At 36.6% G+C, this 27,755-nt stretch overlaps 1 protein-coding gene across 1 annotated transcript; it reads right to left on the bottom strand.

The window, feature by feature from the left end:
- Nucleotides 1-27,411, bottom strand: ubtd1b (ubiquitin domain containing 1b). The gene is made up of 4 exons (XM_059325030.1): nt 26,925-27,411; nt 4,045-4,272; nt 2,576-2,733; nt 1-845 (listed from the first exon to the last, which is right to left on the bottom strand). Exons 1-4 carry the CDS (start codon nt 27,004-27,006, stop codon nt 552-554), a joined length of 762 nt encoding a protein of 253 aa, XP_059181013.1. The 5' UTR covers nt 27,007-27,411; the 3' UTR covers nt 1-551.
- Between the last annotated feature and the right edge of the window lie 344 nt (nt 27,412-27,755).

Here is a 27,755-nt window from a genome sequence, read left to right on the forward strand (position 1 = left end):
TCAGTAAAGAGAAAAAAGAAAGAAAGAAAGAAAAGTTCCGTCTGTCGCTCTGCTTTGTTTCTGAGGAGGAGAAACTGATTGCTGTGCAGAGTTCCTGGGCGTCCGGAGTAGAAATGTGCTTTACAACCAACACGTCTGCGTTTCCTCCATTGGCACTGAGTTAGCATTAGTGCAGATACAAGGGCAGAGTGTGCATGTGCAGCATGACGTGCACATTTAGTACGTGGCTAACAGGCTGCACACCCACCAGCAACTTCTGCTTTTCATTCAAAATGGGGCCGAGAGACAAAAAGGGGGCAAAGATCTCCAGATTTAGTGGATTCAGTGAAAGAAACAACCCTCAGAAAACACAATGACACATGGTAGAAGAAAGAAAGCAGCACTTCTCAGTTTCTCCCTCGTGTTTTTGCTCCAAAGTAGTTTTGTACCTCCACGGTACGATTTTATTTCACTGAAAAGTCATAAGTTATCCAGCAACAGGAGGCACCTCTGGTCCGCAGCAGTCTGCTGCCTGCCTCGCGACCCGGCCGCCCACCCCGTGGCGTCCGGGGTTATTCAGACGGCGGCGGGGAGGCCGTGGTGGTGGTGGTGGTGGTGGGGGTGGTGTTGGGGGACAGCTTGGGTCCTCGGAGGGCCTGCGGGTTGACGATGACCTGGATGACAAAGTCCTTCTGGATCTTGGTGTCCTGCAGCCGCGTCTTGTCCGTCAGCAGCTTCCCGGAGAAGAACCAGCGCTGGTGGGCGGCGTCGATGTCCTCCTGAGCCTGCAGCTGCTTCTTCAGCAGCCCGATGGTGTCGGCCATGCTGGCGCTGAGCCGCAGGTCGGTGCCCGTGGACAGACGTACCTGCAGCCGACGGGAAGGGAGAAAATTAACACACAGGCCGAAAGAGACACACAATCTCTACAGCAGCCATTCTCAACCTAATGGGGTCCTGAGATGATTTCTGGGGGTCGCCAAATCATTCATTCATTCATTCATTCATCCACTTTTTATTTGTAACATTTGTTGCTACCCGGTTGCCATAGCGACTCTTCGGCCAATCAGCACCTCCGTTTTTATTTGTAACATTTGTTGCTACCCGGTTGCCATAGCGACTCTTCGGCCAATCAGCACCTCCGTTTTTATTTGTAACATTTGTTGCTACCCGGTTGCCATAGCGACTCTTCGGCCAATCAGCACCTCCGTTTTTATTTGTAACATTTGTTGCTACCCGGTTGCCATAGCGACTCTTCGGCCAATCAGCACCTCCGTTTTTATTTGTAACATTTGTTGCTACCCGGTTGCCATAGCGACTCTTCGGCCAATCAGCACCTCCGTTTTTATTTGTAACATTTGTTGCTACCCGGTTGCCATAGAGACTCTTCGGCCAATCAGCACCTCCGTTTTTATTTGTAACATTTGTTGCTACCCGGTTGCCATAGCGACTCTTCGGCCAATCAGCACCTCCGTTTTTATTTGTAACATTTGTTGCTACCCGGTTGCCATAGCGACTCTTCGGCCAATCAGCACCTCCGTTTTTATTTGTAACATTTGTTGCTACCCGGTTGCCATAGCGACTCTTCGGCCAATCAGCACCTCCGTTTTTATTTGTAACATTTGTTGCTACCCGGTTGCCATAGCGACTCTTCGGCCGATCAGCACCTCCGTTTTTATTTGTAACATTTGTTGCTACCCGGTTGCCATAGCGACTCTTCGGCCAATCAGCACCTCCGTTTTTATTTGTAACATTTGTTGCTACCCGGTTGCCATAGCGACTCTTCGGCCAATCAGCACCTCCGTTTTTATTTGTAACATTTGTTGCTACCCGGTTGCCATAGCGACTCTTCGGCCAATCAGCACCTCCGTTTTTATTTGTAACATTTGTTGCTACCCGGTTGCCAACCGCCACGAAACGGAACGGAAGTGCTGATTGGCCGAAGAGGCGCTATGGCAACCAGGTAGCAACAAATATATAAAATAAAAAAAACGGAAGTGCTGATTGGCCGAAGAGGCGCTATGGCAACCAGGTAGCAACAAATATATAAAATAAAAAAAACGGAGGTGCTGATTGGCCGAAGAGTCGCTCTGTGCATCTTCGTTGCAGAAACTTGAAATTGAGGTCGTGGACGAGAGGCGGGGTCCACCCTAGACAGGTCGCCAGACGATCACAGGGCTCTCATTCACTCCTACGCGCAATTTAGAGTCAGCAATTAAACCTAAGTGCATGTTTTTGGACTGTGCCGAAGAACCCAGTGAGAAACCACGCTGCTGGCAACAACAACATGCAAACTTGCAGCACAGAAGAGCTGCAGGCGGGAATCGAACCAGCAACCCTCTGGCTGTGAGGCGAGAGTGCTAACCACTAAATAAAATATAAATATTATATTTTAAATATTAAATTACATAATTTCAGACAGGGAGATGTTTTAGCTGTTGTCTGCTTCATTATTTGTCCAAAATTTGTGGTATCAGCTGAGTTAGTCTGATCTGAAACTGGCGTGTTGTTGCTTTACTGCAGTTTGCTAGCAGCTAGCAGCTAGCAGCTAGCAGCTATCACTGATGCTGGTAAAATGGAGGTATGCTGGTCTCCGTACCTTGAGCTGGAACTCCTTCTTGGGTGCTACGGGAGGTTCGGGGCTGTCGCTGGGGTCGTCGTCGCTGCGCTCTGAGATGAGGTTGATGGGCGGAGCCAGGCAGTAGACGGGCAGCTGGTAGCGGTTCCCCAGTTCATCGTAACATTCTGCCAGAGTACCTGGAGAACCAACAGAGAACCGTGGGTGAGCTTCTTTTACCACAGTGACTACTGTATTTCCTCAGTTTAAAGCCAGCATCAGTTAGTAACCAGGTGTAAAAACAGTTTTTAGTAAATAAAAGCCGTCCTCTTTTATAAGCCGGGTGTCTTAGCGGTGTTAAAGTCTGTCCCCCTTACTTGACCCCTGACCCCTGACCCCAACCAGTCCTCCTTTAAGTTGTTAACATGAGCCCAAGTTTACCTGAACCCCAAACAGTTCTCTCTACAAGGCCTCACCTTAAACTGAAACCCTAACTCCAACCAGGAGGTGATCTACGGAGAACACCGTTCAGGAAACATCATCTGACGCTAACAGATTTCTGTATTTAGAAGTTTGTCCCCACGAGTTATATATATATATATATATAATATAATATATAATATAATATATATATATTAGTCCTGTAGGTAAATATGGTTGTTTCTCTGCTGTCCTAGTCATTCTCTGTAAAGTCCAGCCGTTTACACACGTTCTTCTGGGCTTTTTACTAGTTTAGACATTTTAAATCCTGCTAAAATGAACATTCAGCTGTTCATTGTTTGTTTACATCTCAGTACTTCCAATATGGCCGACATCCGGGTAACTGGCTACAATGCGCTGTGTAAAACACTCTAAAAAGTTCCGGTCAGAGCTGCTCTGATTTTCTTTTTTTTATAAAAGCCTCCTTCAAATAATAGCCTGCCCGTATTAGTAGCCGGGTCCCAAACTGATTTTTTATTAATAGAAGCCACTTTGTGTCTTTTTTGGTCTTCTGTGTCTTTTTTCGGTCATTTTGTGTCTTTTTTGGTCATTTTGTGTCTTTTTTCTAGTCATTTTGTGTCTTTTTTTCTAGTCATTTTGTGTCTTTTTTTCTAGTCATTTTGTGTCTTTTTTGGTCATTTTGTGTCTTTTTTTTTTAATTTTGTGTCTTTTGTCATTTTGTGTCTTTTTTCTAGTCATTTTGTGTCTTTTTTGGTCATTTTGTGTCTTTTTTGGTCATTTTGTGTCTTTTTTTGTCATTTTGTGTCTTTTGGTCATTTTGTGTCCTGCTTCAAATGAACAATCAGCTGTTCATTGTTTGTTTACATCTCAGTACTTCCAATATGGCCGACATCCTGGTAACTGGCTACAATGCGCTGTGTAAAACACTCTAAAAAGTGATGCTCTTTTTTTAATAAAAGCCTCCTTCAAATAATAGCCTGCCCGTATTAGTAGCCGGGTCCCAAACTGATTATTTATGAACAGAAGCCCTGGCTACTGTTGTTTTTGGGACTCTCCGTGTCCCTCCTCACCATGTGGCAGTGTGATGCTGGCTCCGTCCACGATAGCCTGGGCCAGCTCGTGGTCGTTACACTCCAGGGCCACGGCGGCAGCTTTCAGGGCGTCCCAGATCTCCTTGCGGCCCTCGAAGGCCGGCGCCGTGTCCCAGAACTCGTCCCGCTTGCTCCGGAGCTGGCCCTCCGTCATCGGGTAGTCGCTCTTCCACTTGGGACGATCCTTCTTCAGAGGCTCGTTACGGCCTGCCGCGGGGAGGAAAACCAATCAAGGAGTTAGAGGTTTACATTTATTGTTGGTTTGAAACAGTCCACAGCAAGTGTGATACAGGTGCTCATGACTCTTTAGATCAGGGGTCTCAAACTGGCGGCCCACGGGCCAATTGTGGCCCTCGTGATGATATTTTGTGGCCCCCACCTTGATATGAAAGTTTAATGTGAGTTTTATATGAATGGCACTTTACTGTGTTGTGTGTGGAAGGTCCCTTTAATTACTGTTTTTGGTAATTGTGTGTCTTTTTAAAATAATTTTGTCTTTTTTAAATCATTTTGTGTCTTTTTTGGTCATTTTGTATCTTTTTTTTGGTAATTTTGTGTCTTTTTTTAAATAATTTGGTGTATTTTTTAAATAATTGTGTGTCTTTTTTAAAATAATTTTGTCTCTTTTTAGGTAATTCTGTGTCTTTTTTTGTAATTTTGTGTCTTTTTAAAATAATTTTGTGTCTTTATTTGGTAATTTTGTGTCTTTTTTAATAATTTTGTCTTTTTTGGTCATTTTGTGTCTTTTTTTGGTCATTTTGTGTTTTTTATTTAGTAATGTTGTGTCTTCATTTGGTAATTTTGTGTCTTTTTTGGGTCATTTTGTGTTTTTTTTTTAGTAATTTTGTGTCTTTATTTGGTAATTTTGTCTTTTTTAATAATTTAGTCTTTTTTGGTCATTCTGTGTCTTTTTTTTGGTCATTTTCTTTCTTTTTTTTAAATAATTTGTGTCTTTTTTTATAATTGTGCCTCTTTTTTAATAATTGTCTCTTTTTTGGTCATTTTGTTTCTTTTTTAAGTAATTTAGTTACTTTAGTTAGTTTACTTTTTTGTGTCATTTTGGTGATACCTGCTGCCAATGAGCATATTTAAGTGCTCTAAAAACAAAACCATTCGTTGTTTTTTTATTTATTTATTTATTTAAGAATGTGTTTCATGGTAATGAATGTTGCTCACAGTGTCTCAAAAAAAATGTCAGAAAAAACCTTAAAATTCTTTAAAAAGATTATAAATTCATATTAAACAGTGACTTTAGATTGTAAAGGGTCAAAGAAAATATGTATTCATGCTCTTGGATTGTTGCTTTGAGCTGCAGCATGATGATGAGAATCAGCCAAAAGGAGCCATGCATGTGCTGTAAGGACAAACCTGCTGGACTTGAGAGGTTTAATGAGTAACATGCTGTTCCAGTATAGCTGCTATATGCTGTGTTTCATGTCTTTACATATGATAAACTAAATAATTTTGTGTATTTTTAAAATAATTTAATGTCTTTTTTTTTTTAAATAATTTTGTCTTTTTTAAATAATTTTGTGTCTTTTTTAAATAATTTTGTGTCTTTTTTAAATAATTTTGTCTTTTTTGGTAATTTTGTGTCTTTTTAAAATCATTTTGTGTCTTTTTTAAATAATTTTATGTCTTTTTTAAAATAATTTTGTGTCTTTTTTAAATAATTTTGTGTCTTTTTTAAATAATTTTGTCTTTTTTAAATAATTTTGTCTTTTTTGGTAATTCTATCTTTTCTGTAATTTGGTGTCTTTTTAAAATCATTTTGTGTCTTTTTTGGTCATTTTGTATCTTTTTTTGGTAATTTTGTGTCTTTTTTAAATAATTTTGTGTATTTTTTGAATAATTTTGTGTCTTTTTTAAATAATTTTGTGTCTTTTTTAAATAATTTTGTCTTTTTTAAATAATTTTGTGTCTTTTTTAAATAATTTTGTCTTTTTTGGTAATTCTATCTTTTTTTGTAATTTGGTGTCTTTTTAAAATCATTTTGTCTCTTTTTTGGTCATTTTGTATCTTTTTTTGGTAATTTTGTGTCTTTTTTAAATAATTTTGTGCATTTTTAAAATAATTTTATGTCTTTTTTTTAAATAATTTTGTCTTTTTTAAATAATTTTATGTCTTTTTTTTAAATAATTTTGTCTTTTTTAAATAATTTTATGTCTTTTTTTTTAAATAATTTTGTCTTTTTTAAATAATTTTGTCTTTTTTAAATAATTTTGTCTTTTTTAAATAATTTCGTCTTTTTTAAATAATTTTGTGTCTTTTTTAATAATTTTTTGTCTCTTTTTTTAAAAAATAATTTTGTCTCTTTTTTTGTAATTCTGTGTCTTTAAAATAATCTTAAAATGCTGTGTTTCATGTCTTTGCATATGATAAACTGCTGGCCGTCACCAGAGACACACAACGTCCCCACTATGTCATGGGAATCTAACATTAGGAGGTCATTGGGAGTTTGCAATATGCATGAAGCATGTGTAGCCTATATCTGCCCAGTAACCTTACCTGTGTTTGTGTTTCCCACCATTCAATATTAACACAAAGCACAAGCCGGCCAGGAGACTCTTCTATTAGTGGAGGCCTGAGGGTCGCACGCTAACTAGGGTTGTCAAAAGTATCCATACTCAAAAAAGCATCGATACTAAAACGTTGTATCCGGATACGATGCTCATTTTCAAAAGTATCGAGTATCTGAAGCTTGTTATCATAGTTGCAGTTTCTTTTTTGCACAACTGTTTTTTATTATAAATATTTAACCTGTGGTTCTGTTCATTTTTTTATATTTATTTATTTTTAATATTAATTCAAACAAAACACAACATAAGTCACCGTAACACAGTAAAAAAGAAAAAAAAAGAAAGAAAAAGAACAACAACAAAATCACAAAACCAACCTACATAATTAAATAAGTAAAACAACAATAAATAAGAACTAAAACACATTAAATAACATTAAAACTAAAACTAGACACAAACAAACATCAAACTTAATTACCACATAAAACATACAGTATATCAGTAAACTTAATAACCTGAGAGAAAATATTCTGTTCTGTTCATTTTTGAACTGTTGCATTTTACTTGTTAATAAAAATATTCCTGTTAAATTTTGGGGTTTTTGTTTTTATCTTTCTCCCAGTTGTTGTTTGACATTCCTAGATCATGTAAAGCCAAAGATATGATGGTTTTAATGTGATAGAACAGAAATATTAGAGCGTTGGTGGAGCTCTCTGTGTCATTTGTTTTGAAGAGTTGCAGCTAAGAAGGAAAAAAACCCTACAAATATACATGTTTTTATGGGACTTTTTTGTATATAGTTTTATTATATTTAAATGTTTACCTTTTTATATGTTCATATTTGTATCCTATGTTTACATTTCCAAGTTCCAAAACAGTTCATTGAGCATATTTGTGGTTTTTATTGTAGTAAATAGTATCATTTTTCAACTCGGATTTCATGATTTTTGGGCTCAATATGTTGATCAAGTAGGAAATAACGGTCAGATCATACAGGTGAAGATACAATGGAAACTAAATATGGGTATAGTAAACATTTTTATGTGGTACATGAAGGGTAAAATCTAAATGATTCAGAATCGGCCAAAACAGGCTCAGAGCCCAGAGGGTTAATGACACTTCAGTTTTTGTTGTTTTAAAAAATGGCGTTAATCTTTCAGATCTTTTCAAACAAGTGGAAGCTTGTGTTTCCAAACGGCTGAGAGTCTCTGAGCACCAGACGGATGGAAACCAAGCAGCCAGGAGACACGCCAGCAGGTCGCATTTCCTTCTAACTCATTATTTATAGTGAGGAGCAGTCTGGAGGAGGTGGGGTGGTGGAGGATCAGCACTGGGACCAGAGAACCACCTGAAGCTGACCAGCTAACCCTCACTCCTCTACCACTCACACACACACACACACACACACACACACACACACACACACACAGGGCTCTATCTAGAGCAGGGCTCTAAACTCAAGTTACCAGGGGGACGACGCACCGAAAAAGACACTAAATTACAGGAAAAAACTAAATAACTTAAAAAAAAAGACACAAAATGACCAAAAGACACAAAATGACTGAAATAACACTAAATTACTTAAAAAAAAGACACAAATTCCCTAAAAAAAAGACAAAATGACCAAAAAAAGACAAAATGACCAAAAAAAGACACAAAATGACCAAAAAAGACACAAAATGACTGAAAGACACAAAATGACCAAAAAAAGACACAAAATGACCAAAAAAATACACAAAATGACTGAAAAAACACTAAATTACTTTAAAAAAAAGACACAAAATGACCAAAAAAAGACAGAATTACCATAAAAGACAAAATTATTAAAAAAGGACAAAATTATTTTTAAAAAGACACAAAATTATCAAAAAAAGACACAAAATGTCCAAAAAAGGACACCAAATTACAAAAAAAAAGACAAAATGACCAAAAAAAGACACAAAATGACCAAAAAAGACACAAAATGACTGAAAGACACAAAATGAGCAAAAAAAGACACAAAATGACCAAAAAAATACACAAAATGACTGAAAAAACACTAAATTACTTTAAAAAAAAGACACAAAATGACCAAAAAAAGACAGAATTACCATAAAAGACAAAATTATTTTTAAAAAGACACAAAATTATCAAAAAAAGACACAAAATGTCCAAAAAAGGACACCAAATTACAAAAAAAAGACAAAATTACCAAAAAAAGACACAAAATGACCAAAAAAGACACAAAATGACTGAAAAAACACTAAATTACTTTAAAAAAAGACACAAAATGACCAAAAAAAGACAGAATTACCAAAAAAGACAAAATTATTTAAAAAAAAAGACAAAATTATTTAAAAAAAAAGACAAAATTATTAAAAAAAAGACACAAAATGACTGAAAAAGACACAAAATGACCAAAAAAAGACACAAAATGACTGAAAAAACACTAAATTACTTAAAAAAAAGACACAAAATGACCAAAAAAAGACACAAGACTCCTCACTACCGTTCACACACAGTGGTAGTGGGCATGAGGTGTCTGTGTTAGAGCTGCAGCAATTATTAGATTAATTGAACGATAATGGATTATTAAATTAATCGTCAACTATTTTGATAATCCAATAATTGGTTTAAGCAGTTTTTTTAAAGACAGTGACCCTCATTTATCAAGCGAGCGTAGAAACCAGCTCAGATCTGATCGTATATTTGGTCTGACGACAGGGTCCACGTGGGATTTATCAAACCATCGTATCTCTCCAATCACAGCGTGAGAATGATCGGCTGGTGATAAATGTGGCGGCTCGAAAAATGCATAATTTAAATACCACGCCCTAATATATATAATATATATATAATATATACCTGATTCAGAAGACTCGCCTTCAGAGTTTACCACACCGAAGGGCGCAATACGGCCAAAAGGAGGATTTTTCACCCTCTAAAGTTGCTTTATTAGCAAAGTGCACCGTTACAATTAACAATGGAGGCAATATAGACATATTACAGAAATACTGATCGTACCCTCCGCTCACGTCCAAATTGATAAATGCCGAGGCTTGCGTAGAAATCATCTTACGCCCACTTTACGCTCACTTTCTGACGTACGCTCGTTTGATAAATGAGGGCCAATAAGTCCAAATTCTCTGATTTCAGCTTCTTCAATGTGAATATTTCTGGTTTCTTTGTTCCTTTATGACAATAAACTGAATATCTCTTTGGTTTGTGGACAAAACAAGAGATTTGAGGACAAAATCTTGTGGTTTGGAAACACTCACTGATATTTTTATACATTTTATTCACCAAACAACTAATCGATTAATGGTTTAAATAATCGACAGATTAATCCATAATGATAATAATCAATAGTTGCAGCCCTAGACTGTATAGACCCTGAAGCCCTCACACAAGTACACATTCAATACAGGCAAGGTTTTTAAAAAATGTTATTTCAGTTCCCAAGGCCAAAACACAGAACTTTCAGACATGTAACTTCCAATTATTTTCATCATTGATTAATCTTTCGATCATTGTCTTGATCAAGGTTATAATAGCTTTGGATTTTTCAGTAATTTTAGTTTTAATTTTGTTGTGGATTTTTGTTTTCAAATTCAGTTAGTTTTAATTAGTTTTTAGAGTTAGTTTGCTAGTTTTATTAGTTGTAGTTTAGTTTTTATTAGTTGTAGTTTAGTTTTTATTAGTTGTAGTTTAGTTTTTATTAGTTGTAATTTAGTTTTTATTAGTTGTAGTTTAGTTTTTATTAGTTGTAGTTTAGTTTTTATTAGTTGTAGTTTAGTTTTTATTAGTTGTAGTGTAGTTTTTATTAGTTGTAGTTTAGTTTTTATTAGTTGTAGTTTAGTTTTTATTAGTTGTAGTTTAGTTTTTATAAGTTGTAGTTTAGTTTTTATTAGTTGTAGTTTAGTTTTTATTAGTTGTAGTTTAGTTTTTATTAGTTGTAGTTTAGTTTTTATTAGTTGTAGTTTAGTTTTCATTAGTTGTAGTGTAGTTTTTATTAGTTGTAGTTTAGTTTTCATTAGTTGTAGTTTAGTTTTTATTAGTTGTAGTTGTTGTGTAATGGGGTATTTGTTGGGTCCAGATTCAATAAGGTCACAATAAATGTTTCCTTTATTTCCTTTGTCTGATCCATCTCAGCCCCAATAAGTTTCTTAAGTCATAAAACCAGATAGATGAAATAGATTTCATATCAACCAAAAAGGTTTACGGATGAAAAAAGTTGACAAAGACCAAAACGAAGGACATTTTCACGATAATTTTAGTTGGTTTTAGTTAGTTTTGGAACCACAAAATACAGTTTCAGTTAGTTATCGTTTTTAAACAAACTCTAGTTTTTATTTTTATTTCAGTTAATGAAAATGTTTTTTTCAATTCTAGTTCTTGTTACTTCGTTAGTTTTCGTTAACTAGAATAACTTTGGTTGGATTGCCTCTGAGAGGAAAAGTTTGTCCCACATGTGTTATTAATTATTATTAATTATAAAGCATGTCGGCTCTTTAAAAACCATCTCCTGTAGACATTATGTTGGCTGAGATGTGAGTCAGACCTCTTAGAAAAGACAAGTCACTAAAACATTACAGCTGAAATCACATCGGAGCTTCCCCCATATGATACCATTAACTTTAATGAGGTTGTTCTCTTGTTAGAGCAGCCATTCTCAACCTTGGGGTCCCGACCCCAATTGGGGTCGCGAGATGATTTCTGGGGGTCGCCAAATCATTTTGGAAGTCAACTCTGTCTCCACTGTGTTAGAGTGTTCATGTGTTTTTGTCTTTTTGGTCATTTAATGTCTTTTTTCTCAGTTATTTTGTGTCATTTTTTGTCTTTTTCTGGTCATTTTGTGTCTTTTTTTGCCCATTTTGTGTTTTGTTTTTTAGTAATTTTGTCTTTTTTTGGTCATTTTGTGGTCAATGTGTGCCTTTTTTGTTATTTTGTGTCTTTTTCTGGTCATTTTTTGTCATTTTGTGGTCAATTTGAGTCCTTTTTTGCTTAATTTTATGTCATTTTTTGGTCAATTTGGTTCTTTTTTTGGGGGGTAATTTTGTGTCTTTTCTGACAAATCCCAAATTAGCAAATTATTATTTTACAAGGAGTCTCTGGCTTGAAGCTGACATATAAATGCACAGACAGAGAGATGTTTTAGTTGTTGTCTGCTTCATTATTTGTCCAAAATTTGTCGTATCAACTGAGTTTGTCTGATCTGAACTGTGAGATTGTGTTCAGTGAGACAACATGCATGTTAAATTGGGGGTCGCGACTCAAAAAGGTTGAGAACTCCTGGGTTAGAGAAGCTGAAGCATATGAGGATGTTTCAGGGGGTTTCAGAGCAACACAACCAGGGTTTCCCTCAGACAAAACACAGACAACTGCTCCACACCCCTCCCCCTCGCAGGGAGCAGGAAGTATCCTTTTACCACGGGGGGTCACGGAGTTTGCTGTGGGCTACAACCTGAGCCCTGCTTTTTCTCTTTAGCTTATTGGCAAAATAGCACCATTAAATGTATGCTGAGTTAGCTAGCAGCAGTCTCTTTTTGCAACGCACCCATGGATGTACTGACACTGGATTCATTCAGAGCTACGATGACTATTAAACCCTCTGGAGTCCATCTATTTACTGAAAATACACGTTTTATTGACAGTAATAACTTTATTTATGTCTGATATGTAGACAAGCTGAGAAAGCCAGTTAAAGTTCAATCATAGGAGCTTTCACAGTGTCACATTTATGTTTCTAGAACATTTTTAAAATGTGAATTTTCTTTCTACATCAGAAGATGGGTAAACGAGGACACAGACAATACAAAATCAGAGGAGCATTCATTTTCTGGCGGTGGGATGCTGAAGTTTTTTAGACTAATTGTGTCTATTCTACCCAGTGATGGAAGAAGCATTTAGATCCCTTCAGGCAGGATTTATACCTACATTTGTAAACTTGATTTGTACTGTGGTGTTCTTTTATGAAGTTTTGTACTTGAATGGGTGATGTGTGAAGTACAGTTATTACTGTAGGCTATTTTATATACTTGAAATGTTTTTTCTTTATTGTTTTACTATTTATGGGTCAAAGACGAATAAGGATTTAAAATGTGAAAATATATGAAAGTGTCTAAAAATGCCTATTTAAGCTCTTTCTATGTTTATTAGACTGTTCTGTATACAACTCAACAACAGAGAATAACTTTAAGAATGAAATTTGCATATTTTTTGTGGATTGTATGCAAAATGTATGAAAAATGTCCTTCCCGGGTAACGGGAATGGATTTTAAAATAATTCAAATTTCTACCATTGTTAGCTTATAAAAGTTAATAGATATCAATTTTTAGAGTTCAACCAACAATTACTGCTCAGAAAAACATAGTTTTATCAAAAACGTTTGCGATATATTTGGTTAATTATACTGGAATGGGCTTATTAGGTGCTCTTGATCATACAATCTTTCATGCCAAAAAGAGAAGAAAACTGGAAAATGTATTAGAATACTTTACAGTAAAGGCAAAAATATTTGTCATTGTATCCTCAACTCAAGAAAACCTGATTGTGTAAGATAATATTACATTTTAGCTTAAATTACTTCACTGCATCACTGTTACCCGGAATGACATGTTGTTATCCAGGAATGACGTACTGCAAGATTTCAAAGTTTTTCACTACTCATGAATATATCTTTTCAACAGTCATACATAGTATGAAGGGAGAGACACTGAGAACTGTTAAATATTTGAAAAATAATTTTTCAATCTTAATTTCAAAAACAGAACTGACCGTTTAACAGAAGACAAGTCAGGTCGAGAAAGAAAGAAAGAAGGAAAGAGAAAGAAAGAAAGAAAGAGATGGGGTCAATTTGACCCTTGAGGACGGTATGAGGGTTAAATGTAGGCATTTCATAAATTAATTTTGCCGGCATTTCATAAATTGTGTGCGGGGGGTTAACGACTCTGCCTTTTGAATGATCACAAATGAGGCCTAACATTAATTTTAATGCTAGGCTCCAAACAAATCTTCATAACTCAAAACTGAGGATCTCACTATGTAAATTCATAAATTTTCAGAAAGAGTAGGACCTGATGTATGTAGGGATGTACTGTATAAAGTGTTCATGTAGTATGAAATATGTGGACATGTTCATAGTTCAAACTTGGAAGAAGAAGGAAATCTTAACTGTTTCTATCAGGAATTGAAGAAAAAAATACAACTTAACATCATAAAATATCAGACACACATAAGTCTATTATTAATATAATATTACAATATCAACTTGATGCTTAAAAAATACGAAATAAAATACTATATTCATCAACATGTCCATTGTGGATAACAGAGGACATGTCCTGGGTAACAGAAGATCTTCGTTATCCAGGGAGGACATATTGTTATCCAGGGAGGACAAATAAGCTATTTTCCTGCCAAAACTTGGCCAAACAATGGCCTAGATAACTAAAACATAACGTAGTCTTCATCACATCAATGATAGATTTGACATGGAAAAGCCATTTTTTAAATAATAAAACCAGCATATGTTTTATTAGCGTTATCCAGAAAGACACATGATTTTAGGACATCATACACCAGTGACCAAAAAGGTCCAAATATCAGCATTTAAAGAGAGACTTATTGACCTTTCAAGAAGTTGTCTGGGTCCATCAGAGTCTTCTTGATTATGATGTAGCTGGTCAAATGACGACAGAAATGCTTTATGGGTAATGGTGGAATTTCAATGTCTGTTACCCAGTGAGGACATTAGGGAAATCCAAAAATGCGGACAAAAGTATTACTTGTGTAAAAATGTAAAAAAGCCTTGGGTTGTTACTGTATTAGTAGGTATTATTGCAAACAACACCACAATTATGCCCAAGTAGATTATGTATACATTTCTTAATTTTTTTTTATATTTTGTCAAATTTTTATAGTTAGATTTAAGCCCGGACGTTACTCAGGAAGGACATTTTGGTACTTTTGAGCACCATAGCTCCTTAAATGTTTATTTCTTACAATAGGTAATGATATAAGTAAGTAAAGAGGAGTGAGTTGGAGAACATAATGTAGTGTTTTAAAATGTTTATTTATTTATTACATAATAAATATGCTTCGGACCCTGAAATTGAGACGTCTCGTCTTTGACCCTTATTCTGTTGTTTTGAGACATGTTTATGGTGAAACCAAAGAGGAATTTCCACTCAGTGGATAAGAAAGTTTTCGTATTCGTATTGCCAATGCCACACTGTGAAATTACTCCACCACAAGTAAAAGTCCTGCATTCAAAAAAAAGTAAAAGTACAAAAGTACCAGAATCAAAATGCACTTAAAGTATCGAAAGTACTCGTTATGCAGAAAAGACCCACTAAGATTGTTCTATAAAGTCTAAATATATTACGACATTATTTGCATTAATGCATTGACTGCTGCAGGAGGACTGTGCCGCTTCGACTCGTTCTTACTCTTCTTAACGAGCCTCCGGCCCCCGCGGCTCGTTAAGAAGAGCCTCCGGCCACTGCAGCTTAATAAGAAGAGCCTCCGGCCCCACGGCTCGCTAAGAAGAGCCTCCGGCCCCACGGCTCGCTAAGAAGAGCCTCCGGCCCCACGGCTCGCTAAGAAGAGCCTCCGGCCCCGCGGCTCGTTAAGAAGAGCCTCCGGCCCCACGGCTCGCTAAGAAGAGCCTCCGGCCCCACGGCTCGCTAAGAAGAGCCTCCGGCCCCCGCGGCTCTTTAAGAAGAGCCTCCGGCCCCTGCGGCTCGTTAAGAAGAGCCTCCGGCCCCCGCGGCTCTTTAAAGGAACACTCCACGGTTTTTTCATATTAAAACATGTTATTCGGTCAAGTAAGACGAGTTGATACAGACCTCTTGCGTCTCAATGCGTGCACTCAATCGCCCTGGCGCGCAGCGCCACTTGGCTAGCACTTAGCTTAGCCCAGTTCATTCATTAGGATCCACACAGATGGACTTCGACTCGGCGCAGTAATATCATCACTCCTGAAAAATCTTCTCCCCTCAGGAGTGATGATATTACTGCGCCGAGTCGAAGTGCTCCCAAGTGCTATTCCGCCATACATTATAGTTCTCCTTTTTATCCGCTTAGAAAAGCGCCACGTTTTATTTTGTGTCGCCATACTTGGCCGTTTAACTACTCGTGTAGCTGTATTTAAATAGGGAAAACGTGGAGGAGTTTGGTCTCTTCTAACTGTCCATCTGTTTGGATCCTAATGAATGAACTGGGCTAAGCTAAGTGCTAGCCAAGTGGCTCCGCGCGCCAGGGCGATTGAGTGCACGCATTGAGACGCAAGAGGTCTGTATCAACTCGTCTTACTTGACCCAATAACATGTTTTAATATGAAAAAAACGGTGGAGTGTTCCTTTAAGAAGAGCCTCCGGCCCCCGCGGCTCGTTAAGAAGAGTCAGAACGAGTCTCCAAAAGTCTCCAATAACACCAGAAAAAGTCGCTGGATTTGTTGCCAATTGCTTTTCTGAAAAATAGTCGCTAAGGGGGTCTGAAAAGTCGTGAAATATAGCAACAAAGTTGCTAAGTTGGCAACACTGCTTTGCCAGCTTTTACGAATACAAATGAACAAAAGAAAAGAGTGAATTCAAATCATCCCCCAAAAAGTTACATAATATAGGAAAACACACCACAAACAAGTGGTAGAAGCTACATCTTGTAACAGGTTTTTACATGTTATGTAAATAAGTGTGGTTAGACTGTGTGTGGAGTGAAGAAGACAAAAGGAAGTGAGTCAACGAATAGCCCTGCTGTATCAAATCTAGCTGAAGAACACCAAAACAGAGACATGAAGCAATGCATAACAGACGCATGAAGCAATGTCAGGGTGTTTTCATCCAGCTGGGCTCATAAAAACAGGTGCCACGTGATGTTGATGCATTTCTAAGTGTGTATGAAATACGTCATTAACAAAAAGGATCCTATGGAAGGCTACAAACACAACAACACACCCATCAGCCATAGGTGGCTGTTAAAGGATTACCTGCTGCTGGGAAAACAGCATTCAACACATCATGTTGCTTTGGGCTGCGAGGACATTTAACAGGCTCCACATTCCCCTGACATGAGGCGCAGCAGAAATGTGGGGTGTTTTCTGTGTTCCTCTTTAATAGCACACATCACACATCCACAGAGGAAAGAAGGGAAGTTCACTCTTTTTAAAGAGTGAAAAGAGAGACTTATTGACCTTTCAAGAAGTTGTCTGGGTCCATCAGAGTCTTCTTGATTATGCTGTAGCTGGTCAAATGACGACAGAAATGCTTTATGGGTAATGGTGGAATTTCAATGTCTGTTACCCAGTGAGGACATTAGGGAAATCCAAAAATGCGGACAAAAGTATTACTTGTGTAAAAATGTAAAAAAGCCTTGGGTTGTTACTGTATTAGTAGGTATTATTGCAAACAACACCACAATTATGCCCAAGTAGATTATGTATACATTTCTTAATTTTTTTGACATTTTGTCAAATTTTTATAGTTAGATTTAAGCCCGGACGTTACTCAGGAAGGACATTTTGGTACTTTTGAGCACCATGGCTCCTTAAATGTTTATTTCTTACAATAGGTAATGATATAAGTAAGTAAAGAGGAGTGGGTTGGAGAACATAATGTAGTGTTTTAAAATGTTTATTTATTTATTACATAATAAATATGCTTCAGACCCTGAAATTGAGACGTCTCGTCTTTGACCCTTAATGTTAATGTTCAACATATAAACACCTTCTAATGCTCAACATGGTCTAAAATGACCCTCATCCATTCATTCCCCATGTTATTAATGCTGCTGTGTGTTTGAATATCTTTTTTTATTACAACAGATCATTATATCCATTTTTACTTTCATACTTTATGAAGAAAACTAGTTTTTGTATTATTACATCAAGTTTACACACATGGGTCTAAAATGACCTTGTGCATTAGAAGAGTAGTGATACAAAAAGTGATTCACTGAATGAACAATGTGAGTATATGTGTCACTATGTTTGTCTTATTTTGAAGGTTTAACTTTAAAAGAGTTGTTAGAACCACCAGGTTACATTGGAAAATCACATATTTTAACATTTGAGACTTATTAGAGCCACCAAATAATAATTTACATTGGAAAAAAACACCAATTTAACAAACTAGGATAGTTAATATTTGTGTCTTCTTTGTCAGGTTTTAAATTGGTGACAACATATAAACACCTTCTAATGCACAACATGGGTCAGAAATCACCTGGTGCATTAGAAGAGTAGTGATAAAAAAAAGGGTTTTATTCAAAAAGTAAGAAATGGAAACTAAAAATTAGCATGTATGATGTTCAAAAACAAGTTATTGAGGAAAACTTGGAATGCTGAATGATGCAATTAATTTATTGCAAAGATATAGTCTGTTTTAATAATATTGTGTCTTTTTTTATAATTTTGTGTCTTTTTGGTAATTCTGTCTTTTTGGTAATTTTGTGTCTTTTTTAAAATAATTTTGTGTCTTTTTTTTATAATTGTGTCTCTTTTTTAATAATTTTGTGTCTTTTTAAAATAATTTTGTGTCTTTTTTTATAATTGTGTCTCTTTTTTAATAATTTTGTGTCTTTTTAAAATAATTTTGTGTATTTTTTAAATAATTTTGTGTCTTTTTTGGTCATTTTGTGTATTTTTTAAATAATTTTGTGTCTTTTTTGGTATTTTGTGTCTTTTTTTAATAATTTTGTGTCTTTTTTTTAGTCATTTTGTGTCTTTTTTGTAATTTTGTGTCTTTTTAGTCATTTTGTGTTTTTTTTTAGTCATTTTGTGTCTTTTTTGGGTTAGGGTTAGGATTAGGTTTTATTTTGTGTCTTTCTTGGTCATTTTGTGTCTTTTTTTTGGTAATTTTGTGTTTTTTTTAATCATTTTGTGTCTTTTTTTGGTAATTTTGTGTCTTTTATAGTCATTTTGTGTCTTTTTTTAGTCATTTTGTGTCTTTTTTTAGTCATTGTGATACTGCCTCCAGCGGCCCCCAGGTAATTTGAGTTCGATACCCCTGATTTAGACCATGTTGTGCATCAAAGGGTTAATGGGATACAGAGTGAATCTGTATGTGACGGTATTTTCTTGGGTCTACAAGCAAACACACACAACACACACATACACACACATACAGTCCCACGTGCCAACAAACACACACATGCTCCTCCTTGGAGCAGCTTATCTTATCACCACATTCAGCTTTCTGCAGCAACAGATACAACTCACAAAATAGAAACAGACAAGGACGACACAACCACAGTTACTGATAACAACCTGAAACAGACTGACAAAGACCCACTGAATGACTGGAGACGGTGGACAGAGACAGACCAGCTGGACAGGACGTCCTCTGATGGAATTACACTTTCTAACACAGAGGTCTCAAACTCTAATTAGCTGGGGGCCGCTGGAGGCAGGATCAAAAGGACCAAAAAAAGACACACAATTACTAAAAAAAAGACACAAAATGACCAAAAAAAGACACAAAATGACCCAAAAAGACACAAAATGACCAAAAAAAGACACAAAATGACTAAAAAAAGACACAAAATGACCAAAAAAGACCCAAAATTACTGAAAAAAGACAAAATGACTGAAAAAGACACAAAATTATTTAAAAAAGACACACAATTATTAAAAAAGACACAAATTAAAAAAAGACACAAAATTACTTAAAAAAAGACACAAAATGACAAAAAAAGACACACAATTACTAAATAAACACAAAATTAAAAAAAAAAGACACAAAATGACCAAAAAAAAGACACAAAATGACCAAAAAAAGACCCAAAATTACTGAAAAAACACTACATTACTTTAAAAAGACCCAAAATGACCAAAAAAGACCCAAAATTACTGAAAAAAGACAAAATGACTGAAAAAGACACAAAATTATTTAAAAAAAGACACAAAATTACTAAAAAAAGACAAAATTATTTAAAAAAGACACACAATTATTAAAAAAGACACAAAATTACTTAAAAAAAGACACAAAATGACCAAAAAAAGACACAAAATTACTGAAAAAACACTACATTACTTTAAAAAGACCCAAAATGACCAAAAAAGACCCAAAATTACTGAAAAAAGAAAAAAAAAACACTACATTACTTTAAAAAGACCCAAAATGACCAAAAAAGACCCAAAATTACTGAAAAAAGACAAAATGACTGAAAAAGACACAAAATTATTTAAAAAAAGACACAAAATTACAAAAAAAAGACAAAATTATTTAAAAAAGACACACAATTATTAAAAAGACACAAATTAAAAAAAGACACAAAATGACTTAAAAAAAAGACACAAAATGACAAAAAAAAGACACAAAATGACCAAAAAAAGACACAAAATGACCAAAAAAAGACACAAAATTACTGAAAAAACACTAAATTACTTTAAAACGACACAAAATGACCAAAAAAAGACACAAAATGACTGAAAAAAGACAAAATGACTGAAAAAGACACAAAATTATTTAAAAAAAAACACAAAATTACTAAAAAGAAAAAGACAGAATTACCAAAAAAGACAAAATTTAAAAAAGACACACAATTATTAAAAAAAGACACAAAATTATTTTTAAAAAAAGACACAAAATTATTTAAAAAAATACACTAAATTACCAAAAACAGTAATTAAAGGGACCTTCCACACACAACACGGCAAAGTGCCATTCATATAAAACTCACATTAAACTTTCATATCAAGGTGGGGGCCACAAAATATCATCACGAGGGCCACAATTGGCCCACGGGCCGCCATCTAGTGGGGTGAAAAGAATGAAGCGAATGCTTCTGGAGGCTTGGTTGTCCCAACACGAGCAGAAAGCACTTCACACTGCAGCCTCTCAAACAAGCTTCAAAGGTACTGAAGGAGTATAAATATTAGCTTTTTACACATGGCTGACATGTTGGCCTGTTCTACGGAGAACATTCAGCCTCAGGGACGCCCAGAGAGGACCCGAGGAACTAAAGTGTTCTATGTGAGCTCTTCAGATCTACGGTTACTTCCTGATACTCCTATTAACTGTTTCACCACCAAACTACAAACTACTGCTACCAGCCTTTCTCTGTATTTTGACTTAATGACAGTTTATCTGAAGGTTTTGTTCATTAAATGTCTTGTTCAGTGTTTGGTGACTAACAGACGCTCCAAGGAGTCTCTGCTCAGTTTACTGAGGTCAGTAACAACATTTAAACTAGCATCAGTTAATGCTAAGGACTACAAGAACCACCTAAAGGACCTGTAGAACCACAATAACCACCTAAAGGACCCATAGAACCACCTAAAGGACCACAAGAACCACCTAAAGGACCCATAGAACCACCTAAAGGACCTGTAGAACCACAATAACCACCTAAAGGACCCATAGAACCACCTAAAGGACCTGTAGAACCACCCAAAGGACCCATATAACCACCTAAAGGACCCATAGAACCACCTAAAGAACCACAATAACCACTGAAAGGACCACAATAACCACCTAAAGGACCACAATAACCACCTAAATGACCAAAAGAATCACGTAAAGGACCACAAGAACCACCCAAAGGACCCGTAGAAACACCCAAAGGACCAAGAAAACCACCTAAAGGACCAAAAGAATCACCCAAAGGACCACAAGAACCACCTAAATGACCAAAAGAACCACCTAAAGGACCACAAGAACCACCTAAAGGACCACAATAACCACCTAAAGTACCAAAACAACCTCCTAAAGGACCAAAAGGACCAAGAAAACCACCTAAAGCACCAAAAGAATCACCCAAAGGACCACAAGAACCACCTAAATGACCAAAAAAACCTCCTAAAGTACCAAAAGAACCACCTAAAAAGGACCAAAAGAACCACATGGTACAAACTAACTACATACAGCTCAACTCCATATAGTTTTACAGCAGTATTCTATGTTGTATTGGAGGCATTTCCCATACTGGTACCAGTAACAAAGTTAACGTTCCTGCCTGGAGAGAAGTGGAACCAGTGAACCCATCCTGTTACTGTTACAGAATGGAAGAACACCACTTCAGCTTCTACTGGATGTGACCTTTTCCTTCCTCTTGGCGTTCTGTCTGAGCGAGGGAGTGTCAGGCTGAGTGGGTCGAGTCCCGTTAGAGCAGCCAGTCAGTGACGCAGCGGGACATGATGGGACTTGTTGGGACTTGTTGGTTTTGATGGTCTGTAGGTGTGTCAGTTGATACGGAGCAGGGCGGGAAATGATCACCAGCCACTGCCAAAGCCTGGGGAACCCTGGATGTCAAGGTTCTAACTTTAAATAGTCGATCCAAAGGCCAACTTTGGCACAAGACAAATGATTCTGAAGGTCTAAAAATCTAAATCAGATGTTGGTTCTGGATCCGAGCCATGTGGTACTCTACTCCTAACGTCTACGTCCCTGATACTAACAAGCTGGAATCATTCTCACAAGTGTCCTGTCTGTCTGTCTGTCTGTCTGTCTGTCTGTCTATACCTGAGAGTGTCTGTCTGCCTGTCTGTCTGCCTGTCTGTCTGCCTGTCTGTCTGTCTGCCTATACCTGAGAGTGTCTGTCTGAGTGTCTGTCTGTCTGTCTGTCTGTCTGTCTGCTTGCCTGTCTGTCTGTCTGTCTGTCTGTCTGTCTATACCTGAGAGTGTCTGTCTGTCTGTCTGTCTGTCTGCCTATACCTGAGAGTGTCTGTCTGAGTGTCTGTCTGTCTGTCTGTCTGTCTATACCTTGAGAGTGTCTGTCTGTCTGCCTGTCTGTCTGTCTGCCTATACCTGAGAGTGTCTGTCTGAGTGTCTGTCTGTCTGTCTGTCTGTCTGTCTGTCTGTCTGTCTGTCTGTCTGTCTGTCTGCCTGCCTGCCTGCCTGCCTGCCTGCCTGCCTGCCTGTCTGTCTGTCTGTCTGTCTATACCTGAGAGTGTCTGTCTGTCTGTCTGTCTGCCTGTCTGTCTGCCTATACCTGAGAGTGTCTGTCTGAGTGTCTGTCTGTCTGTCTGTCTGTCTGCCTGCCTGCCTGCCTGCCTGCCTGTCTGTCTGTCTGTCTGTCTGTCTGTCTGTCTGTCTATACCTGAGAGTGTCTGTCTGTCTGTCTGTCTGTCTGTCTGTCTATACCTAAGAGTGTCTGTCTGTCTGTCTGCCAGCCTGTCTGCCTGTCTGTCTGTCTATACCTGAGAGTGTCTGTCTGAGTGTCTGCCTGTCTGTCTTTCTGCTCTAAACTGGAGGCGATTCCTCTTGGAAAAACGTCTGGCTGAAAAAGTTTCCATCAGTAAAAGTTGGAGGAAACGGCGGGGACAGAAAACCCAAACCCAAATGAGTACCAGACACTAAACAGTCGCTATGAAGGGAATGTGACAGTAATAGCAACAAAGCTGAACAGAACCATCTCAGGCATTTTACTTTGGAGGGAAATGATGTCTCTTGTGTTTGTTTCACTGCCGGAGATTTGATCACATCTCAAGAGATTCCTAAAGGTTGTTTCCTGTCTGAAGTGACTTTATATGGTTTATTTTATGAACATGCTACAGCTCATAGCAATAAAAAAGAGCATTCAATACAGATTTTCTTTAAGAAATAAATAAGTGTGCACTCCATTTTTGACCCTTTATAACATATACAATCTGAAGCATGGGTCTCAAACCCGCGGGCCATTTGTGGCCCTCGTGACGATATTTTGTGGCACTTTATCGTTTTGTGTATGGAAGGTCCCTTTAATTACTTTTTTTTGTAACTTTGTGTCTTTTTTAAATAATTGTGTGGTTTTTTAAAAGTAATTTTGTGTCTTTTTTGGTAATTCTGTGTCTTTTTTTGGTCATTTTGTGTCTTTTTTTTTTTTAGTAATTTTGTGTATTTTTGGTAATTTTGTGTCTTTTTAAGTACTTTTGTTTTTTCTGTCATTTTGTGTCTTTTTTGGATCATTTTGTGTCTTTTCTGGTCATTTTGTGTCTTTTTAAGTAATTTTGTGTCTTTTTTTGGTCATTTTGTGTCTTTTTAAAGCAATTTAGTGTTTTTTCAGTAATTTTGTGTCTTTTTTTGGTCATTTTGTGTCTTTTTAAAGTAATTTTGTGTTTTTTCAGTAATTTTTTAAACAAATGTGTATTTATTTTTTATAAAGTTTATTAAATATTTATTGTATAGAAGTGTGGGGAAACCATGACATTTTTATCTGGACGCATTACAGTAATGAATTTGTTAATCAAAATATGTTGTTATTATGTATTACTATATTGTTCATTCATATAAAAGTGAAATATATTTAGTTTAATAAAGTATGTCCTTATAATCTTCACAGACAGAACTTAGACTGACTTCATGACAATCACCCATCCTAAAATTCTCCAATAATCAAACAAAAAATGAGCATTTTCACATGTCACAACATGTAAATGAGTCAAATGTTCATAATAAAAAGCCTTGAAATAGTTTAGTGGGGTTGAAACTGGGCAGTGGGCCTGCTGGGCGTCATTGAGTTTAGTCTGGTTGCAGATCTAACATTTACTCTTGCTGAGTGCTGAGGCAGCGATCCAGATTCCTTGTGTCACTATCAAAGACTGGAGGAGAGAACAGAGCGGCAGAGGGCCAGTGTTTATCTTCTGGGAAGCTAACCAACTAATGGACATGACCTCAAATCCCTGGTGTCAACAAATACACACATCAGCAGCTTTGGATCACTTTAACTTGCTATTTACAGTAACAAGCAGCTCCACAGTGATTCGGTGTTTACAGGTCTGACATCACACCTTTAAGGTAGCGCAGAGATTCGCTGTGAGCTGGAAACTGTTGGGTCAGGAAATTGGCGGTCTTGTTTATAGGTGTGATGTCAGGAAGATGGAGGTGTGTGTGTGTGTGTGTGTGTGTGTGGTGAATCACGGCTGAGAGGACGTCTGGGATAGTACAGTTTGTCTAGGTCAGGGGTCTCAAACTGGCGGCCCGCGGGCCAATTGTGGCCCTCGTGACGATATTTTGTGGCCCCCACCTTGATATGAAAGTTTAATGTGAGTTTTATATGAATGGCACTTTACCGTGTTGTGTGTGGAAGGTCCCTTTAATTACTGTTTTAAATAATTGTGTGTTTTTTTAATAATTTTGTGTCTTTTATGGTAATTCTGTGTCTTTTTTTGGTCATTTTGTTTCTCCTTTAAGTAATTTAGATTTTTTTTCTGTCATTTTGTGTCTTTTATTTTTAGTAATTTTGTGTATTTTTGTTGGTCATTTTGCGTCTTTTTGGTACCTCTGTCTTTTTTGGTAACTCTGTCTTTTTTGGTAATTTTGTGTCTTTTTTTGGTAATTTTATATCTTCTTTAATAATTTTGCATCTTTTTTAATCATTTTGTGTCTTTTGTTGGTAATTTTCATGTCTTTTTTATTAATTTTGTGTCTTTTTTTAGTAATTTTGTGTCTTTTTTAAATAATTTTGTGTCTTTTTGGTAATTCTGTGTCTTTTTTAAAATAAGTTTGTGTCTTTTTTTGGTAATTTTCGTGTCTTTTTTATTAATTTTGTGTCTTTTTTTATTAATTTTGTGTCTTTTTTAAATAATTTTGTGTCTTTTTTTGGTAATTTTGTGTCATTTTTAAATAACTTTGTGTCTTTTTGGTAATTCTGTGTCTTTTTTCAAATAATTTTGTGTTTTTTTTAAATAATTTTGTGTCTTTTTGGTAATTCTGTGTCTTTTTTTAAATAATTTTGTGTCTTTTTTTGGTCATTTTGTTTCTTCTTTAAGTAATTTAATTTTTTTTCCCTGTCATTTTGTGTCTTATTTGGTCAATTTGTGTCTTTTTGGGTCATTTTGTGTCTTTTTTAAGCAATTTAGTTTTTTTCTGTCATTTGGTCAGTTTGATACTGCCTCCAGCAGCCCCCAGGTAATTTGAGTCTGAAACCCCTGCATTAGAGCATGAAATATGTGAAGTTACTGCACTGTAAACATTTAAATGTCAGTTTCATCATATCTGGTGAAGTGATGCTCCTATATGTGGGCCTGTGGTAGCGTCCATGAAAAACTGTGGCATTTAAAAAACTGCAATTTAAGTTTAAATAATCGACAGATTAATCGATAATGGAAATAATCGTTAGTTGCACTATATAATAAGACGTCTATCAAACTGTATGGGCTGGGTGCAGCTTTAGTAGTGAAGATATTTAGTGTCGGGATAGATAAAGACACCCAGAGAGTCTCTGTTCTTCTGTTCAGCACCACAGACACACAAAGGTGAGCAAGCAGGAGAAACCCAATCACAAGAGGTCACATGAGAAGCTTTGAGTCTGCTGCAGCAGTGAAACACACCTGACACACTGATACATGTGTCACAGCAGGTTAACCCTTCACTGGCACAAAGACACCACGGTTCCACAATAACTTCACTTAGAATAACAGGAAATATACGCAAAGTATAAGTAGTGGTGTTGCAAGAATTTATGATTTAGTCACCGAATCTGAGAGAAACCTTCAGAAAATGAGGCATTTTAGGGTCAAAGTCTTTTTTTGGTTGTTCCAATAGTGTGATTTTTATATATTAGTTAGTTTTCATCAACTATAAGTTGATGAAAACTAACGAAATAACAAAAACTAGAATTGAAAAAACATTTTCGTTAACTTAAATCAAAATAAAAACAAGAGTTTGTTTGTTTGTGAGTTTGTTTGTTTGTGAGTTTGTATACAGTATTAGTAATAGAAGAGGTGCACCACCTTAAAATAATAACTTATGTATGAAATAAAGCAAAATTGAAATCTAAAACTTTGTCACAAGATCAAACAGACACCAAGGAGTTCATTTCAAGGTTAACGAAAATGTTTTTTCAATTCAGTAAACGAAAATGTTTTTTCAATTCTAGTTTTTGTTATTTCGTTAGTTTTCATCAACTTATAGTTGATGAAAACTAACGAAATAACAAAAACTAGAATTGAAAAAACATTTTCGTTTACTGAAATCAAAATAAAAACAAGAGTTTGTTTGTGAGTTTGTTTGTGAGTTTGTTTGTGAGTTTGTTTGTTTGTGAGTTTGTATACAGTATTAGTAATATAACAATATAATATAATAATATATATATATATATATATATATATATATATATATATATATATAATATAAGAATATAACAAAAACTAGAGTTGAAAAAACTATTTTTTTCAATTCTAGTTTTTGTTATTTCAAAAACAAAAAAGAAATAACAAAAACTAGAATTGAAAAAACATTTTCGTGTTTTTTCAATTCTAGTTTTTGTTATTTCGTTAGTTTTCATGATGAAAACTAACGAAATAACAAAAACTAGAATTGAAAAAACATTTTCGTTTACTTAAATCAAAATAAAAACAAGAGTTTGTTTGTTTGTGAGTTTGTTTGTTTGTTTGTTTGTATCCAGTATCAGTAACAGAAGAGGAGCAGCAGCAGTCTCACCTCCTCGTGCTCCGGCCCTGGAGGAGCCTCTGCTCTGGGAGTCCTCCCAGCCCTCCCAGTACCTCCCCACACATCCTCCCATGGTGGTCTGAAGCCTGCAGGTGGTCTCCACGCGTCCCACTAGCTGGTCAGGGGGCCCATCCCGGACTGGGACCAGGAGCTGGCTCCGAAGAAGAAGAAGAGGAGGATGAGGAAGAAGTGGACTGGTCAGGGCTCCAGTGTTCCCAGTCTCTGTCCCAGTCTCTGCAGCTCCAGGACTGTAGTGGTCTTGATGCTGGTCTGGTCTCCCTGTAGATAAACTCTCTGTGTGGATCCCAGCTGGTGGTTTCTGAGTCCCCAGCAGGATTTAAAGCTCCTGACCAGCACACCCGGTAGAAACCAGTCCAACCAGTCCAAACAGTGTCTGTTAACCAGTAGGAGTGAACCAGTAAGGGTCCAGGCACTAACTGGTGACCCAGTAGGAGTGAACCAGTAAGGGTCCAGGCACTAACTGGTTAACCAGTAGGAGTGAACCAGTAAGGGTCCAGGCACTAACTGGTGACCCAGTAGGAGTGAACCAGTAAGGTGAAGCTGCTGTAAATGAAGCCAAACAGTCCAAACAGAGCAGCTTCCTGCCTTCCTGCTCGCTAACAGGCTAGCAGGCTAAGAAGCTAACAGGCTAAGAAGCTAACAGGCTAAGAAGCTAACAGGCTAAGAAGCTAGCAGGCTAACAGCTAACTGCTGCTACAGCACCACTAAACACAGACTAACTTCACTCTAACGGTGAGTTTCCTCCAGAGAACAGAGCCGGGTCCGGGTCCAGGTCCAGTCCCCGGACTGTTCCTCTGCGGT

The sequence above is a fragment of the Centropristis striata genome, chromosome 21 (genome assembly GCF_030273125.1).
Source record: "Centropristis striata isolate RG_2023a ecotype Rhode Island chromosome 21, C.striata_1.0, whole genome shotgun sequence".
NCBI lineage: Eukaryota > Metazoa > Chordata > Actinopteri > Perciformes > Serranidae > Centropristis > Centropristis striata.